We start from the raw sequence: 20,266 nt of genomic DNA on the forward strand, positions 1-20,266 counted from the left end.
CTGGTCACACTGACACTCTGCTGCCCCTTGCTGGTCACACTGACATTCTGCTGCCCCCTGCTGCTCACTCTGACACTCTGATGCCCCCTGCATTTTATACTTTTAATAATAAAAACTTTGAACAACTAGAAACTGTTCTAAAGTGAAGTAAATGTCATTATGAGGACAAACTGATGTTCAGATTACAGAGGACACATCTGTTACCATGGCAACATGTTTGCTGTCACGTACAGGACTGAAAGGTGTGAACACCTTTTTTTTCTCTCCCTTTATACGTGTTGAGCTGCTTCCTGTTAGTCTGTCAAACTTCTTATTGTGGTAAAATCTTGCTCGCCTGTGGTTAGTGGTTTCAGTTCTGAGAAGCAGCTCATCAGTTCATTGTCTGGCTGAAATAAAAGAGGAAACAGATCATGTTATCATCAGAGGAGAGCTATCGAGTCCGTCAGACAGACACAGAGACAGACGGTCTACCTGGTCATGGATCACCTGCTGATGGTGTTGCTGTTGCTGTGCAGCTCAGGTAGGACTCTGCTTTAATGATGGATGTGTGAAAGACTCAAAACCTCTTTGTAAAAATACTGAATTTAAGTCAAAAGTTGACTGAAGGAAATTTTCATTGTTTTTTCCCACGTGTTAATATTTTTGTTTTTACTAACAGCATTGACTTTGTCACATATACTCGACCATAACGTGTTATTCTGGTAATATTTTTCTGCTGTAACTCAATATAACCTCCAGTTGTCTGCGGAGGTTCAAAAAACTCTTGTCTCAACTTGGTAAGAGTTTTCCGCATTTGACTCAGTCTCAGCACGAGGTTGTGGTCGGGTTAACTGACTCTCACCTATCGCTCAAAGGTTGTTGGCAGCTGTCACTGACTCCGCGGGCAAAAGACATTTCTGCTTTCGTGACCCCTGGCGCTTTTTTGTAATATACGGTGATGCCATTCGGCGTGTGTAACACTCCTGCTACATTTCAGCATCTGGTACACACTCAGTGGTGGACAGTAACGAAGTAAATTTACTTGAGTATTATTTTTGGGGGATACTTTTACTTTCACTACATTTGAAGGACAAATATTGTACTTTTTACTCCACTACATTTCTACTGATGCTCTCGTTACTTTTGAGCTCAGCTGATAAATAAACTGTTTCTGCTGATTTGCGTATGGTTTGTCTTTGTCGTATTGCCGTACCTGTACTACGTCATGCCATACGAAGAAATGGAGGAAGAAACTGGAAAAACTCCCACCGAGCACCCGTGGCCTTATCTCAAACCCATGTTTGAGATTTTTGTCACAAAAACGGATTCGTTTCAGTTTAAATGTTTGTTGAGTTTACCTCAAACTAATTATATCACGGCCTACAAAAACTCGTCTTCCAACCTGAAAAAGTATGTCGTGGTAAAGTAGCTACTAACGTTAGCTAGCTTAATGTTAGCTACTAACGTTAGCTAGCTTAATGTTTGTTAAATTGCAGATGAACATTTTAAACATAATCGTATGTGCTTCAGTATCATAGTTGCCATTTTTAAACGGTTTAAACATATGGTAACTGTTGCAGTGCAGAATGATTAAGTTGACTTTCTGTTCATGTTTTTTATACAATTCATATCAAAGAGTCCGAGGTAGGGGTTAGGGTGGGGGGGGGGGGGTCATGGTTGGGGGTTAGAGTCCGAGGTAGGGGTTAGGGTGGGGGGGGGGGGGGTCATGGTTGGGGGTTAGGTGTGTTGAAATGTAACTGTGTTCTGAGGCTTCTTGACTTTATGTGTTTATTTTTGAGTTATAAACATGTCTAGCAGAATCACATCAGTGTATAAAGACAGTAAAGCTACTTTCCTGTATTTCCTGAGATATTTTTAAATACTTTTACTTCAGTAATATTTTGACTAAGCTACTTTTACTTGTATTGGAGTAATATTTGACAATGAGTATCTGTACTTTTACTCAAGTAGTGAAGTTGTGTACTCTGTCCACCTCTGTACACACTGAGTGATGCCAATCTCACACTCAACCTTACCAAGTGTATTTTGCGCAGGCTACGGTGGCCTATATAGGCAAGGTTGTTGGCCGGGGGCAAGTCAGGCCGGTGCACTCCAAGATTGAATCTATTGTGTCGTTCCCTGCTCCAGTTTATCAGTGTGAGCTGCGCTGTTTTTTTGGGATTACAGGATACTATAGAAGTTTTTGTAGGAACTTCTGTGTGAAGGCTTTGCTGACTGATGGTCTCATACTTGCTGCACCAGAGTCTGATTGGATGTTTAAACTTTCTGTCCATGCGAGTGATGCAGGAGCAGGTGCTGTCCTTCTTCAGGAAGGAGATGATCAGCTGGAGCAACATGTTTACTGTCACGTACAAGACTGAAAGGTGTGACAGTATACGTGTTTGAGCTGCTTCCTGTTACTCTGTCAAACTTCTTATTGTGTTAAAATCTTGCTCGCCTGTGGTTCGTGGCTTCAGTTCTGAGAAGCAGCTCATCAGTTAATTTCCTGGATGATGAGATAAAAGAGGAAACAGATCATGTGATGATCAGAGGAGAGCGATGGAGTCCGTCAGACAGACACAGAGACAGACAGTCTGCCTGGTCATGGATCACCTGCTGATGGTGTTGCTGTTGCTGTGCAGCTCATAGGCGGTGGGCCTATTATGTGTGTGCGTTCATTAATTGTCCTTTTAAATAAGTTACCTGTGAACCTCAAACTTCAGGAACCTGGCCGCTCCCCTTCTGCCCTGGGTGGAAGACAAATGTGATGCCTTTGTGGGTCTGCATGCATTCTCTGGATGTGACACTGTGAGTGCTATACATGGGGTGGGGAAAACCAAAGCTTATAAAAAGCTCATTTACCAGAGACAATACATCACCCTGTTTAGAGAACTAGCAACAGGTTTCTCTCCATCCCCAGAGTTCTGCAAGGCAGTGGAGGCTTTCACATGTGACCTGTATGATCAGGAGTGTATGGATGTTACCAAGGCAAGAGTTAAGCTGTTCAAGTCAGGAAAGTGCTACATGTTTAACAATGGAGAATTTGTTGTACTGAATGACATAAACGTTACACTGAAGGACGGATCTCATATATAAACACATTTATCAGGCAGTTCCTTTGCTACCTATATAAAGTTATGACCTTCACCTATAGACATTATCATTAATTATCATATTTAATTTAGCTTCTTAAAAAATCATAATATTTAAAGTTTGTTTTCTGAGTCGCACTGAAGGACATTTTTGGACCATGGGTTACAAGAGGGTGAAAAACTGAAATTATCAAATATTACAGAGGGTTGTAGTCACCTGACCACATGGACAGAGGGTCCTCTAAGGGTCCTTTTCATGATGTCACACACTGTCACATGATCAGCATCATGTGGTATGCTTTAAATTGGCTTTTTACCCATTGTTACACTGAATGACATTGATGACGCACACATTTCGGGACAGAAGTTATTCATGTTTTTAAATATTTTACACATAAAATAAGTTGCCCATTATTCTACATAGGGTTGCAAACACTTACATAATCATGCCATGGGTGTTAATTTATATATTAGGATGATTTTATACATTTTAAAAACACTCGGGACAGTTACACTGAATGACATTTTGAGACTTTAGAGATCAAGTCCCTTAATTTAATACTTTGACACAAACATTCTTCTGAGTGAAAAGAAGGGTAAGGGTTGAGTGTTTTAATATGATATTTATAAACAAGGTTTTCACCTGTCAGCTGTCAGATACTGTGATGATGTCATGATTTACATGATGGAGACCTGAGGTTCCCCAAAAGGGATGAAGACAAGTATACTCTCTCTCTCTCTCACTCACTCTCTCACTCACTCACTCACTCACTCACTCACTCACACACACACACAAAGGTTTTAATGAAGTTTCCTTTAACTCTGTATGAAGAGTTGAGCTCGTGTTCATGTGTTCATCTCATCTGATGATCTTCAAATTAGAAGCAGAAAGTAGAAGCAGTGAGGTCGAGAAAAAAGGTTTTAAAGTCTCAGACTGATCAGACAAAGAGAGACGTTTGGGTTTTTTTAAATTTGAGGATTATGCCTCATACTGTGGTCTACATTCACACATCTGCAGGAATGTGAGGAAATATCTACAAAAACACGTTTCTGCTTTCATGTTATATTGATGTAAAAGTCATATTGAGGTCCAGTTTGCAGGTCAGTGGTAAACTGGTCAAATGACTCCTGAGTGAGTTCAATAATAATAATGTTTTCACTGAGATGAGCTCTGAGCTGCTGGAAAGCCTCACAGTGTTTGTTCAGTTCACAGCTCTGCACCAATATAAATATTAATTGTGTGATTTTCTCTCCAGGACTCCAGGCTGAAGATGATCACCAACCAGGTAAAAACAGAGACTGTATCTCATGTGGTCTGGGAACACCTCTGATCCTCCAGGAGGAGCTGGAGGACATTACTCACACCTCCATCAGTGGTGGACACTCAGTCTATTTGGGTTTATCACCAAATACCCTCAAAACTAACAACTCATAGAATATGCTAATGTTAGCATTGGAATGTGAAAATCCAGATTTGGTACAGTCATCACAGTTTTATGTCATCACTGTCTGCTGCACACGGCTAATTTCTGTTTCTATAGTATCTATAAAATGTAATTATTATTATTATTATTATTATTGTTATTATTATTATTATTATTGTTATTATTATTATTATTATTATGGGATTGTTTACAGGAAGTACTGGACATGAACTCTACTTATTGTACCATTGTGGAACAGGCACACTGCCTGCCTTTGTAGGAGTTCATTAATCAGACATTCAGGGACTCTGAGTGCAGATTTAACACCAGAAGGATCATCAGCAGTAACCATCTGGGCCAGTTGAGGAATGGACCTGGATCTGGTGACGAGGCTATCAAAGTACCAGGCTAGCTTAGCTAGTAGTAACAAAATGCATGGACTAGTTTTTCAGCGAGACAGGATGTGTCTGATTTTAATATTACGTAGATGAAAAAAGGCAAAATGTGTTTTATATGAGAGGTAAAGGACAAATCCTGATCAAATATAACAGCTAGGTGTTCCTTACAGTGGTGCTGGAGGCAGAGTAATGCCATCCAGAGTAGTTATATCATTAGATCATGTGTCTATAAGCACAATAACTTCAGTTTTGTCAGAGTTTAGTAGCAGGAAGTTGCAGCTCATCCAGGCCTTTATGTCCACTGGTCTGCTAAAAACTAACAACAACCAACAGGCCAGAGCTAGAGGCAAGACAGACTCAACAGGAGTCAGTAAAAACTCTGCAAAGACCTAAGAAATTATAATGTACTCCAGAAAATCAAGTTGCAGTTAAATATTCCCAAAACTAATGATGGTCCTCTCTCTCTCCAGACTCTGTCAGGCTGGTGAATGGGACTAGTCTGTGTTCAGGCAGACTCGAGCTGAAACATGGAGAGTGGAGACCAGTAGAGCATTATGATTGGACCCTGAAGAAAGCAGCTATAATATGTAGATATTTGGACTGTGGCTCTGCTGTTTCAACAAGAAGCAGAAATGAAGACTCGCGTAGATCTGTATGGTGGATTAGATCTGACTGTCTTCATCCTGGATCTGCACTGAGGGACTGTGTATCATCAGATTCCTCTTCGTCCATCGTGGAGCTCACCTGCTCAGGTAAGTCCATCAGTGACATCATCTCTGACAGTAATATTTTCCTTCCTCTGTCACAGTGATAGTTGGTGGTTTCCATTGGACTGAACTGTAAACTTATCCAGGACGACAGCATCCTAAAGGGTAGAGAAGTTAGCTTGTTCCTGGAGGCTCATTGATTCAAACTGAGACAATCTGCACCTTTAAGGATATTCACACTACAAGAGAAAGCAGCAGTAGTAGCAGTTTACAGTTACAATATACTGTATGTATATGGTATTTAATCATTTGTATGAACACAGTGTAAACAGAGCAGTTTGCTGCTCTCTGTCAGCTCAGTGTCAGAACCATGATCAGATGTACTGACTTCACACTAGGGATCAGTTTCATTAGGATTTCATCAATACTACTACTCTTATCAATTCCTCTTATTGATCTGGTTCTTCATCAATACTCTTATCAGCTCTTTTTCATTATTATTAAATTATTACAATCTAAAAATTATAATGCATGAAAGTCATGAATCCATAACAGGACTATAATGTATTTATATTTTAGAGATAGACTGTAGGGACCCGAGGAACCAACCACCGCAGCAAGCTACATTTTTTAGCCAGAAATAAAAGAATCACTAATAGAGGTTTGGTGTCCGTATCCAAAACATTTTCTGGGGTTTGGTTTAAAAGACAGAAAGAAGGAGACAGCAAAAACTGTTTACCAGTGACCTGCTGGATTACAGTGTGAACTCCCTTCTAGAAAGTCTGGACGTGGTCACATGACCAAAACAAATGGATAAATGTACCTTTGTGTGTTTTACATTTATAACAAAGATTGGAGGTGACAGGAAACATTCTGTTCATGTATAGAGATTGAAGTACATTTAAGGAAAATCCCGCTACAGATCTTGTCCCAGTCTGAACTGGGACTGAACGTCACCTCCAAATCACGTTCCCACATCAGCTTCAGAGTGTCAAAACCTGAAGAATCAGAGTAAAGTAGTGAAGCATAAATCTTGGAAAGCAGTCCTTTGGGAGATTTGGTCAAAACTATAATGTTTTCCAGCTCTCATGCGAATCCCACCTGTCCTTAAGAGAGACCCTATAAAGTGACGAATTTGGAGATATTTATAGGAATCTGTACGGGGAATGTTAAAATCAGCCCTAATTTGCTCAAATGACTTAATAGAGTCAGAGACCAACAGGTCTGTGAAGTTTGACAAGCCCCTAGATGACCACTCCAGCAATCCAATACTTCTAATCTGTGGGATCGGGATTCAGAGTCAGAGGAGACCAGAGAGAGATTGCAGGGGAAATGTTTAGGTATTTCTTCACATCCCGCCAGACCAGTAGTGTGTTATAAACCATAGTGTTGTTCTTGAGATGATTTAACTGATCTACAGTATATTAGTGATATAGGGAAGAGAGTTAAGCCTTCTGGGATGGCAAGATAGAGATTCAAGACCCAACCATAAAGAATTGTTCCTGTTCACAAACCAATTCGACATCGTTTTAAGTTGCGCTGACCAGTAATATAGTTGTATGTTGGGCAAAGACAAGCCTCGAAGATCCCTTGGCTTAGTAAGTGTAGAGAACTTAACTCTTTGGTGTTTGTTGTTCCAAACATAGCGAGAGATATGAGAGTGCAGCGACTTAAAAAATGCAGGGGTCAAATAGCATGGAAGATTATGAAATACATAGTTCAACCGAGGAAGAATATTAATTTTTATAGAGTTGATTCTCCCAAGAAGAGAAGTTTGTTTGTCAGATCATTCTTAACCTTTTGAATTAGGGGTGAGTAATAACTTTCAAACAGATTATTTAAATCAGTAGTGACAAAGATACCTAAATATTTGGGTGCGGAGGTCCTTTGTTGCATGTCACACCCCTCTCTCTCCCATGTTTCCTGTCTGTCTACTGTTGAATAAAGGCGTCTAAAAGCGACAGATTTCCCCAGTTTAATCTTATAACCCAGCAAGGCACTGAATGTAGCTATGGATCCCCAAACTGCCGGAATTGATTTCTCTGGTTTATTCAGATATAAAAGATCATTATCTGCGAATAAGGAAATGGCGTGGTTTTCTTCACCTACCCTAATTCCAGATATATCAGGGTTAGTTCTGATGACCTCGGCCAGAGGTTCAATGAATAGTATGAACAATAAAGGTGACAGGGGGCACCCCTGTCTGCAGCCCCTGAGCACCGGGAAGCCATCAGACATCAGGCCGTTTGTGTTAACTGTGGCTATTGGGTCGGAATAGAAGGTTTTAATCATATTAATGAAGTTAGAGCCTAGGCTGAACTGTGTTAAGATATTGAACAACATTAAGAGCACGGCGTACATTGTCTGTGCCATATCTTGATTTTACAAGAGTGGGCGAGCAGGCGGCTGGAACTATTACCAAATTCATAATATTTCTGTTTAGTTTAAAGTAATAGTTTCTGGACATGACGAGTATGATCCATATTAAGTTCAGTCTTAGCAGCCACTAGTGCCTTTAAGTTTTCTGGTGTGGGTGATTGTTTGTGTATTTGCTCCAACTTAGTCACCTCTTTTTCAAGGTTTTTCCTGTTTTCCTCTAGGGCTTTCTTCTGATAAGAGCTATAGGAAATAAGGTGTCCATGTAAAGTAGCCAAGTGGGAGTCCTAGGAATGTTAAATATTGGGTTAATGTACAGATGTACAGGGCCGTGGTCTGATAGAACAATAGGGTCTATACAGCAGGTCTAGATAGAGTGTAAAAGAGTGTAAAAAGTTTTTGGGGATAAAAAAATGTATCCAGTCTAGAGTATGAATTGTGAGGATGAGAATAAAATGTGTAGTCCTTCACTTTAGGATTTAAATGTCGCCATATATCTATCAATCCGATATCTGTGCATACATTTTTAAGGACAGCAGATGATCTCGGGTTGGATACGTTTGCAGAGGAGGATTTATCCAGAGAAGCATTCATTATACAATTAAAATCACCAGCCATTGCAATAGTGGTTAAACATCAGAATCATTCGTGACGTAAACTGAGGTGAGTCACTGTTTGGAGCATAGATTTTGAGAATTGAGAATAGTTATATGTTGTTCAAGAATCGAACCCTTAATCAGAATAAATCTCCCTTCCGAATGGGAGAAGTAAACTTTGCCTACCCAGTCCCTCTTAAGTTTCAGAAAGCATAGTTTCCTGAAGTAATGCTATATCAGATTTTTGTTTTATCAAATATGTTAAAATCTTCTTCCTTTTAATTACATGGCCCAATCCCTGGACATTCCAAGTGGTGATTTTAAGTGAACCAGACATGAGAGCCACAAAGCCAGACAATAATTGAATAACAGGTGCTAAGTGGAGAAGAATTAATCAGAGTGCAAGCAGTTATATAAAATAGTAAACCTAGACCCCAGTTGTTTAACAAAAGAAGAAAATAACACACAAAAATATGAACAGCAGCCCGTACCCTCCCCTATCCTGTCCCCAAATGACAGGAAAAAAAACATCCCAAAAGAAGTCACTGGGTATTCTAAGCATTGTCCAAAACCTAATTTAGCAATTAGATCACAGTAACAACTAAGACACCCGAAACAGTGTCCATACTCCAGGCTGAATAATGAACACAACAAGAGACACCCCGGCATGATGGGTTTCCAAATTGTGCTTGGACCACGACATTTGTGTGAAATGTACCTTAAATACAGACCACACACAAAGCTGACATAAAGGTAAATGAGCTATTAAAGCTAAATTAAAAATACAGGTGCTGTGTACGTAAGAGAGCATCATGGTAAAGAAAAAGCACTGTAGTAAAGTGTGATATCAAGCTGAGTAACGTGCAAAATGATCAGTTTTTATGCAATCTGTGTTATAAAGAAAAATTAAAATCCAATTAAAAGTCCATGTGGTGGTCACAAAAAAAAGGGCTCAGTGTGTATAAGGTCTGTCTTTCTCCATTATAACCGGTAAGATTAGAGAGTATCCAGGAATGCAGCATCAAACTCAGGGGTGTCAAAAAGGTGGATCTGCCCTTCATGGAGACACCAGAGGCATGCTGGGTAGGCAAATCCACGGTACTTATTATGACGAGCCAGTGCTTTCCCCACGGTGTCGAACTCCCGTCGCCTTCGCAGGACCTCCACAGACAGGTCAGGATAGAACCAGAATTGGGAGCCACTATGGTGGATGTTGCGTTTCTTCACGGCTGCTCTGAGTACGGCCTCCTTTTGGGAATATCGTAGAAACTGCACCAAGACGCTTCTCGTCATTCTTCATGTTACAGAGGTCTGTCTGTATTACTGGTTTTTATGTTGTTTGTCTGAAACTTTCTGTTGCTGCCTGTCTTGGCCAGGACACTCCTGCAAAAGACAAGTTTAATCTTAATGAGGTTTTCCTGCTGAAATAAAGATTCAGTAGAAAACAGAAACATTCTACCACAAGATGGTGCCTGAATAAGACATTTTAAAATCATACAAATATATTGAACTATTTTCTGTAGATAAAGACTTGAGTCAGGGTATGAATGTGCTCTCTCTCTTTATCAGTTGTTACTTTCAAATTCAGAAAAATCTTTATTGGTATGAATGTTGCAGTTAAATATTCCCAAAACTAATGATGGTCCTCTCTCTCTCCAGACTCTGTCAGGCTGGTGAATGGGACTAGTCTGTGTTCAGGCAGACTGGAGGTGAAGTCTGAGCAGTCGTGGTCCTCAGTGTGTGAAGCTGACTTTGACCAGCAGGATGCAGAGGTGGTCTGTAGGGAGCTTGACTGTGGGGCTCCTTCAGTCCTCCAGGGGGCGCTCTATGGAGAAGTGGAGGCTCCAATGTGGACCAAAGAGTTCCAGTGTGGAGGCAATGAGTCTGCTCTCCTGGACTGTAGAAGATCAGACTCAACTAGAAGAACCTGCTCACCTGGTAAAGCTGTTGGACTCACCTGCTCAGGTAGAAGAGGAGCTGCAGCTTTGATTTGTCTTCATTTCTGTTCTAATGAAACTCACTTTATTCTTTTACTGATGACTCTCTTGTTTCTGTTCTAATGAAACTCACTTTATTCTTTTACTGATGACTCTCTTGTTTCTGTTCAGAGCCTGTCAGGTTGGTGGGAGGAGCCAGTCGCTGTGCAGGTACACTGGAGCTGAAACAGGGAGAGTGGAGACCAGTGATTGACTCTGATTGGACCCTGAAGGAAGCAGATGTAATATGTAGATATTTGGATTGTGGCTCTGCTGTTTCAACAAGAAGCAGAAATGAAGACTCACGTAGACCTGTATGGGAGATCAGAGCTGATCGTCTTGAGTCTGGATCTGCACTGAAGGACTGTGTATCAGCAGATTCCTCTTCCTCCATCGTGCAGCTCACCTGTTCAGGTAAGTCCATCAGTGACATCATCTCTGACAGTAATATTTTCCGTCCTCTGTCACAGTGATAGTTGGTGGTTTCCATTGGACTGAACTGTAAACTTATCCAGGACGACAGCATCCTAAAGGGTAGAGAAGTTAGCTTGTTCCTGGAGGCTCATTGATTCAAACTGAGACAATCTGCACCTTTAAGGATATTCACACTACAAGAGAAAGCAGCAGTAGTAGCAGTTTACAGTTACAATATACTGTATGTATATGGTATTTAATCATTTGTATGAACACGGTGTAAACAGAGCAGTTTGCTGCTCTCTGTCAGCTCAGTGTCAGAACCATGATCAGATGTACTGACTTCACACTAGGGATCAGTTTCATTAGGATTTATCAATACTACTACTCTTATCAATACCTCTTATTGATCTGGTTCTTCATCAATACTCTTATCAGCTCTTTATCAATATAGTAAAATTATTACTTTATCAAAATGATCATTATTGAAAGTCATGAATCCACAGCAGGACTATAATGTATTTATATTTTAGAGTTAAAAATACAGAGTTTGCTGACATCAACAACAATGTTTACAACAGTGTCACAATATGAACTCAATAATATCTCCATGGAAACAAGCAGAACCCAAAACTAGGTTTTACCATCCAATAATCTCACTCCTTGTTTTCTTCAAGTACTGATAAAAGAACTGAGCTTAAAAATACCTCAGGTTTTTAAGTGTTTAATACTGGTTCCAGTTCAGAAGCAGGTTTCAGGGGGCATCCCTACCTCAGACCAGTGTTAATAATTACAGTTCTCTGTAGTCTGAGCTGAGGTCTGATAGCATGAGCTGCTACTGCTGAAAGCAATAATCTGACAGAGGAAAACAGGAGGAGTCTAATTCAGATTAGCTGTAGCTTCATCCATTATTCTACTGTGAACAGAGTTATGAGGGGCGTAACTACCTAATAACAGAGAGACTCCTCCTTCTAAACTTCTACATCTTCTTTTATATGTTTTGGGGTATTTCTGCCTTAATTGACAGCTGATGGTGGAGAAGTAGACAGGAAACAAGGGGGAGAGAGAGGGGTATGAAATGTACCAAAGGTCTCCAGTCAGAGTTGAATCAGGGACGTTGTGGTTATGTGGTGCTGTAACCATTCAGCTACCACGGTGCTCTGATCTTCTTTATTTTCTGATATCATGCATTGCTGTCCACCACAGTGTCATTCTTCATGTTACAGAGGTCTGTCTGTATTACTGGTTTTTATGTTTGTCTGAAACTTTCTGTTGCTGCCTGTCTTGGCCAGGACACTCCTGCAAAAGACAAGTTTAATCTTAATGAGGTTTTCCTGCTAAAATAAAGATTCAGTAGAAAACAGAAACATTCTACCACAAGATGGTGCCTGAATAAGACATTTTAAAATCATACAAATAACATGAACTATTTTCTGTAGATAAAGACTTGAGTCAGGGTATGAATGTGCTCTCTCTCTTTATCAGTTGTTGGTACAACTAAATTAATTAATAGTTAATGTCTGATAGCTGTAACATAATAACATACACATGTATGCTACACAAAAATAGGTATTTTCTGTTGTTTAGTCGACCTGAGCTGTTGGAACAATAAATAAAAGATAAATAATTATAATGGTTTATGTTTTTAGTTACCAGTTTTCCATCATTAGTCTTCCATACGTAGCTACTAGCTGCTGCTCTCCTCTCGTGCTGCTGACTGTGAGATCTAAGCAGGTAGAAGCTGATAGTTCACTAACTATAACCAGGATGAAAATGATTGTTTTTTGTGCGCATGCATACGTGCGCACTCGCGCTTCATGCCGACCTCGGCAGGATGCAGCACACACTTTCTAGTACGCACTGTTGCTTTGCTCGCTCCAGATTCCTGGAGATTGTGTCTCATTTGCCGGCGTCAAGGAGTCGATATCAATATGCGGGAGACTCACTGGACATTCAGGAGAGTTGGGTTGTCTGCTTTTATGCTCCTACTTCAGTAGCTTATGAAGGGAGGAGCAGGTTGTGTATGAAGGAAGGAGCAGGTTATGTACGATGGGAAGAGCAGGTTGTGTTATGAAGGGAGGAGCAGGTTGTGTTATGAAGGGAGGAGCAGGTTGTGTTATGAAGGAAGGAGCAGGTTGTGTTATGAAGGAAGGAGCAGGTTGTGGTATGAAGGGAGGAGCAGGTTGTGTACGATGGGAGGAGCAGGTTGTGTACGATGGGAGGAGCACGTTGTGTACGATGGGAGGAGCAGGTTGTGTTATGAAGGGAGGAGCAGGTTGTGTATGAAGGGAGGAGCAGGTTGTGTTATGAAGGGAGGAGCAGGTTGTGTATGAAGGGAGGAGCAGGTTGTTTTATGAAGGGAGGAGCAGGTTGTGGTATGAAGGGAGGAGCAGGTTGTGTACGATGGGAGGAGCAGGTTGTGGTATGAAGGGAGGAGCAGGTTGTGGTATGAAGGGAGGAGCAGGTTGTGTTATGAAGGGAGGAGCACGTTGTGTACGATGGGAGGAGCAGGTTGTGTTATGAAGGGAGGAGCAGGTTGTGTATGATGGGAGGAGCAGGTTGTGTATGAAGGGAGGAGCAAGTTGTGTATGAAGGGAGGAGCAGATTGTGTATGAAGGGAGGAGCAGGTTGTGTTATGAAGGGAGGAGCAGGTTGTGTATGAAGGAAGGAGCAGGTTGTGTATGAAGGAAGGAGCAGGTTGTGTATGAAGGGAGGAGCAGGTTGTGTATGATGGAAGGAGCAGGTTGTGTTATGAAGGGAGGAGCAGGTTGTGTATGAAGGGAGGAGCAGGTTGTGTATGAAGGGAGGAGCAGATTGTGTTATGAAGGGAGGAGCAGGTTGTGTATGAAGGGAGAAGCAGGTTGTGTTATGAAGGGAGGAGCAGGTTGTGTATGAAGGGAGGAGCAGGTTGTGTTATGAAGGGAGGAGCAGGTTGTGTATGAAGGGAGAAGCAGGTTGTGTATGAAGGGAGGGGCAGGTTGTGTATTAAGGGAGGAGCAGGTTGTGTATGAAGGGAGGAGCAGGTTATGTACGATGGGAGGAGCAGTTTGTGTTATGAAGGGAGGAGCAGGTTGTGTATGAAGGGAGAAGCAGGTTGTGTATGAAGGGAGGAGCAGGTTGTGTTATGAAGGGAGGAGCAGGTTGTTATGACAGTAGGGGGAAGGTTGTGTATGAAGGGAGGGGCAGGTTGTGTATTAAGGGAGGAGCAGGTTGTGTATGAAGGGAGGAGCAGGTTATGTATGAAGGGAGGAGCAGGTTATGTACGATGGGAGGAGCAGTTTGTGTTATGAAGGGAGGAGCAGGTTGTGTATGATGGGAGGAGCAGGGTGTGTTATGAAGGGAGGAGCAGGTTGTGTTATGAAGGGAGGAGCAGGTTGTGTATGATGGGAGGAGCAGGGTGTGTTATGAAGGGAGAAGCAGGTTGTGTATGATGGGAGGAGCAGGGTGTGTTATGAAGGGAGAAGCAAGTTGTGTATGAAGGGAGGAGCAGGTTGTTGTATGAAGGGAGGAAAAGGTTGTGTTATGAAGGGAGGAGCAGTTTGTGTATGAAGGGAGGGGCAGGTTGTTGTATGAAGGGAGGAGCAGGTTGTGTTATGAAAGGAGGAGCAGATTGTGTTATGAAGCGAGGGGCCGGTTGTGTATGAAGGGAGGAGCAGGGTGTGTTATGAAGGGAGGAGCAGGTTGTTTTACGAAGGGAGGAGCAGGTTGTTTTATGAAGGGAGGAGCAGGGTGTGTATCAAGGAAGGAGCAGGTTTTGTCATGAAGGGAGAAGCAGGTTTTGTTATGAAGGGAGGAGCAGGTTGTGTTATGAAGGGAGGAGCAGGTTGTGTATGAGGGGAGGAGCAGGTTGTTTATGAAGAGAGGAGAAGGTTGTGTTATGAAGGGAGGAGCAGGTTGTGTTATGAAGTGAGGAGCAGGTTGTGTTATGAAGGGAGGAAAAGGTTGTGTTATGAAGGGAGGAGCAGGTTTTGTATGATGGGAGGAGCAGGGTGTTTTATGAAAGGAGGAGCAGGTTGTTTATGAAGGGAGGAGCAGGTTTGTGTTATGAAAGGAGGAGCAGATTGTGTTATGAAGGGAGGAGCAGGTTGTGTATCAATGGAAGAGCAGGTTGTGTTATGAAGGGAGGAGCAGGTTGCGTTATGAAGGGAGAAGCAAGTTGTTGTATGAAGGGAGGAAAATGTTGTGTTATGAAGGGAGGAGCAGTTTGTGTATGAAGGGAGGAGCAGATTGTGTTATGAAGGGAGGAGCAGGTTGTGTATGAAGGGAGGAGCAGGTTTTGTATGAAGGGAGGAGCAGGTTGTTGTGAGAAGGGAGGAGCAGGTTGAGTATGAAGGGAGGAGCAGGTTGTGTATGAAGGGAGGAGCAGGTTGTGTATGAAGGGAGGAGCAGGTTGTGTTATGAAGGGAGGAGCAGGTTGTGTATGAAGGGAGGAGCAGGTTGTGTTATGAAGGGAGGAAAAGGTTTTGTTATGAAGGGAGGAGCAGGTTGTGTTATGAAGGGAGGAGCAGGTTGTTTTACGAAGGGAGGAGCAGGTTGTTTTATGAAGGGAGGAGCAGGGTGTGTATCAAGGAAGGAGCAGGTTTTGTTATGAAGGGAGGAGCAGGTTTTGTTATGAAGAGAGGAAAAGGTTGTGTTATGAAGGGAGGAGCAGGTTGTGTATGAAGGGAGGAGCAGGTTGTTTATGAAGGGAGGAGAAGGTTGTGTTATGAAGGGAGGAGCAGGTTGTGTATGAAGGGAGGAGCAGGTTGTGTTATGAAGGGAGGAGCAGGTTATGTATGAAGGGAGGAGCAGGTTGTGTATGAAGGGAGGAGCAGGTTGTGTTATGACAGGAGTGGGCAGGTTGTGTTATGAAGGGAGGAGCAGGTTGTGTATGAAGGGAGAAGCAGGTTGTGTTATGAAGGGAGGAGCAGGTTGTGTATGAAGGGAGGAGCAGGTTGTGTTATGAAGGGAGGAGCAGGTTGTTATGACATTAGGGGGCAGGTTGTGTATGAAGGGAGGGGCAGGTTGTGTATTAAAGGAGGAGCAGGTTGTGTATGAAGGGAGGAGCAGGTTGTGTATGAAGGGAGGAGCAGGTTATGTATGAAGGGAGGAGCAGGTTATGTACGATGGGAGGAACAGTTTGTGTTATGAAGGGAGGAGCAGGTTGTGTATGAAGGGAGGAGCAGGTTGTGTTATGAAGGGAGGAGCAGGTTATGTATGAAGGGAGGAGCAGGTTGTGTATGAAGGGAGGAGCAGGTTGTGTTATGACAGGAGTGGGCAGGTTGTGTTATGAAGGGAGGAGCAGGTTGTGTATGAAGGGAGAAGCAGGTTGTGTTATGAAGGGAGGAGCAGGTTGTGTATGAAGGGAGGAGCAGGTTGTGTTATGAAGGGAGGAGCAGGTTGTTATGACATTAGGGGGCAGGTTGTGTATGAAGGGAGGGGCAGGTTGTGTATTAAAGGAGGAGCAGGTTGTGTATGAAGGGAGGAGCAGGTTGTGTATGAAGGGAGGAGCAGGTTATGTATGAAGGGAGGAGCAGGTTATGTACGATGGGAGGAACAGTTTGTGTTATGAAGGGAGGAGCAGGTTGTGTATGATGGGAGGAGCAGGGTGTTGGATGAAGGGAGGAAAAGGTTGTGTTATGAAGGGAGGAGCAGTTTGTGTATGAAGTGAGGGGCAGGTTGTTGTATGAAGGGAGGAGCAGGTTGTGTTATGAAAGGAGGAGCAGATTGTGTTTTGAAGCGAGGGGCCGGTTGTGTATGAAGGGAGGAGCAGGTTGTGTATGAAGGGAGGAGCAGGTTGTGTTATGAAGGGAGGAGCAGGTTGTTTTACGAAGGGAGGAGCAGGTTGTTTTATGAAGGGAGGAGCAGGGTGTGTATCAAGGAAGGAGCAGGTTTTGTCATGAAGGGAGAAGCAGGTTTTGTTATGAAGGGAGGAGCAGGTTGTGTTATGAAGGGAGGAGCAGGTTGTGTATGAGGGGAGGAGCAGGTTGTTTATGAAAAGAGGAGAAGGTTGTGTTATGAAGGGAGGAGCAGGTTGTGTTATGAAGTGAGGAGCAGGTTTTGTTATGAAGGGAGGAAAAGGTTGTGTTATGAAGGGAGGAGCAGGTTGTGTATGAAGGGAGGAGCAGGTTGTTTATGAAGGGAGGAGCAGGGTGTGTATGAATGGTGGAAAAGGTTGTGTTATGAAGGGAGGAGCAGGTTGTGTTATGAAGGGAGGACGAGGTTGTGTATGAAGGGAGGAGCAGGTTGTGTTATGAAGGGAGGAAAAGGTTGTGTTATGAAGGGAGGAGCAGGTTGTGAATGAAGGGAATAGCAGGTTGTGTATGAAGGAAGGAGCATGGTGTGTATGAAGGGAGGAGCAGGTTGTGTTATGAAGGGAGGAGCAGGTTGTTTTACGAAGGGAGGAGCAGGTTGTTTATGAAGGGAGGAGAAGGTTGTGTTATGAAGGGAGGAGCAGGTTGTGTATGAGGGGAGGAGCAGGTTATGTTATGAAGGGAGGAGCAGGTTGTTGTGTGAAGGAAGGAGCAGGTTGTGTATGAAGGGAGGAGCAGGTTGTGTATGAAGGGAGGAGAAGGTTGTGTATGAAGGGAGGAGCAGGTTGTTTATGAAGGGAGGATCAGGTTTGTGTTATGAAGGGAGGAGCAGGTTGTTGTTTGAAGGAAGGAGCAGGTTGTGTATGAGGGGAGGAGCAGGTTGTGTATGAAGGGAGGAGAAGGTTGTGTATGAAGGGAGGAGCAGGTTGTGTTATGAAAGGAGGAGCAGGTTGTTTTACGAAGGGAGGAGCAGGTTGTTTATGAAGGGAGGAGAAGGTTGTGTTATGAAGGGAGGAGCAGGTTGTGTATGAGGGGAGGAGCAGGTTATGTTATGAAGGGAGGAGCAGGTTGTGTTATGAAGGGAGGAAAAGGTTGTGTTATGAAGGGAGGAGCAGGTTGTGTATGAAGGGAGGAGCAGGTTGTGTTATGAAGGGAGGAGCAGGTTGTTGTGTGAAGGAAGGAGCAGGTTGTGTATGAAGGGAGGAGCAGGTTGTGTATGAAGGGAGGAGCAGGTTGTGTATGAAGGGAGGAGAAGGTTGTGTATGAAGGGAGGATCAGGTTTGTGTTATGAAGGGAGGAGCAGGTTGTTGTGTGAAGGGAGGAGGAGGTTGTGTATGAAGGGAGGAGCAGGTTGTTGTATGAAGGGAGGAGCAGGTTGTGTTATGAAAGGAGGAGCAGATTGTGTTATGAAGCGAGGAGCAGTTTGTGTATGAAGGGAGGGGCAGGTTGTTGTATGAAGGGAGGAGCAGGTTGTGTTATGAAAGGCGGAGCAGATTGTGTTATGAAGCGAGGAGCAGTTTGTGTATGATGGGAGGAGCAGGTTGTGTTATGAAGGGAGGAGCAGGTTGTGTATGATGGGAGGAGCAGGGTGTTTTATGAAGGGAGGAGCAGGTTGTGTATGAAGGGAGGAGCAGGTTGTGTTATGAAAAGAGGAAAAGGTTGTGTTATGAAGGGAGGAGCAGGTTGTTGTGTGAAGGGAGGAGCAGGTTGTGTATGAAGGGAGGAGCAGGTTGTGTTATGAAGGGAGGAGCAGGTTGTGTTATGAATGGAGGAGCAGGTTGTGTTATGAAGGGAGGAGCAGGGTGTGTATGAAGGGAGCAAAAGGTTGTGTTATGAAGGGAGGAGCAGGTTGTGTTATGAATGGAGGAGCAGGTTGTGTATGAAGGGAGGAGCAGGTTGTGTTATGAAGGGAGGAAAAGGTTGTGTTATGAAGGGAGGAGCAGGTTGTGTCATGAAGGGAGGAGCAGGTTGTTGTGTGAAGGAAGGAGCAGGGTGTGTATCAAGGAAGGAGCAGGTTTTGTTATGAAGAGAGGACAAGGTTGTGTCATGAACGGAGGAGCAGGTTGTTGTGTGAAGGAAGGAGCAGGTTGTGTATGAAGGGAGGAGCAGGTTGTTTATGAAGGGAGGAGAAGGTTGTGTTATGAAGGGAGGAGCAGGTTGTGTATGAAGGGAGGAGCAGGTTGTGTTATGAAGGGAGGAGCAAGTTGTTTATGAAGGGAGGAGCAGGTTTGTGTTATGAAGAGAGGAGAAGGTTGTTGTGTGAAGGGAGGAGCAGGTTGTGTATGAAGGGAGGAGCAGGTTGTGTATGAAGGGAGGAGCAGGTTGTGTTATGAAGGGAGGAGCAGTTTGTGTATGATTGGCGGAGCAGGTTGTGTTATGAAGGGAGGAGCAGGTTATGTTATGAAGGGAGGAGCAGGTTGTGTATGATGGGAGGAGCAGGTTGTGTACGATGGGAGGAGCAGGTTGTTGTGTGAAGGGAGGAGCAGGTTGCGTTATGAAGGGAGAAGCAGGTTGTGTATGAAGGGAGCAGCATATTGTGTTATGAAGCGAGGGGCTGGTTGTGTATGAAGGGAGGAGCAGGTTGTGTTTGAAGGGAGGAGCAGGTTTGTGTTATGAAGGGAGGAGCAGGTTGTTGTGTGAAGGGAGGAGCAGGTTGCGTTATGAAGGGAGAAGCAGGTTGTTGTGTGAAGGGAGGAGCAGGTTGCGTTATGAAGGGAGAAGCAGGTTGTGTATGAAGGGAGGAGCAGGTTGTGTTATGAAGGGAGGAGCAGGTTGTGTTATGAAAGGAGCAGCATATTGTGTTATGAAGCGAGGGGCTGGTTGTGTATGAAGGGAGGAGCAGGTTGTGTTATGAAGGGAGGAGCAGATTGTGTTATGAAGGGAGGAGCAGTTTGTGTATGATGGGAGGAGCAGGTTGTGTTATGAAGGGAGGAGCTGGTTGTGTATGATGGGAGGAGCAGGGTGTTTTATGAAGGGAGGAGCAGGTTGTGTATGATGGGAGGAGCAGGTTGTGTATGAAGGGAGGAGCAGGTTGTGTTATGAAGGGAGGATGAGGTTGTGTATGATGGGAGGAGCAGAGGGGTATTGCACGAAACCAGGATAAGGGATTAAGCCGGGATATGTTAGTTATCCTGGCTGAATTTAGCCTCAAGTCGGTTGCATGAAAGCAGGTTAAATTTAACCCGGCCCAGTTACTATGGTGATTTATTCTCTGCAGCTAGCCTGCTCCAGACCAGGCTAACAACCAGGCTAAGATTATTCTCAGGGTTAGGGGCAGTTCTGTCAATCTTGTGACAAATTAATGGGTTTTACAGCATTTCCACGGTCTTTCTAAATATGTTGCATCATTTTAATTATCCTGCATTAAAATACTACAGATAAATTATATTGTAGTTTCATTAAAGTCTGTTGACTGTTTAATTGCAACAGTCATTTTATAGTCATTCATGTGGTATCATTATTGTGTATAATGTACAGTAGATTTACTTTGTACTATTTACTAGCCGATACTC

At 43.3% G+C, this 20,266-nt stretch overlaps 1 protein-coding gene across 1 annotated transcript in view; it reads left to right on the forward strand.

The window, feature by feature from the left end:
- Positions 1-426: 426 nt before the first annotated feature.
- Positions 427-20,266, forward strand: part of LOC128381790 (scavenger receptor cysteine-rich type 1 protein M130-like) — a 222,941-nt gene continuing 203,101 nt past the window's right edge. Inside the window, exon 1 of the mRNA XM_053341827.1 lies at positions 427-520. Coding sequence (XP_053197802.1) covers positions 478-520 — 43 coding nt within the window. The 5' untranslated portion in view covers positions 427-477. The remainder of the gene's footprint in view (positions 521-20,266) is intronic.

The sequence above is a fragment of the Scomber japonicus genome, chromosome 20 (assembly GCF_027409825.1).
Source record: "Scomber japonicus isolate fScoJap1 chromosome 20, fScoJap1.pri, whole genome shotgun sequence".
NCBI lineage: Eukaryota > Metazoa > Chordata > Actinopteri > Scombriformes > Scombridae > Scomber > Scomber japonicus.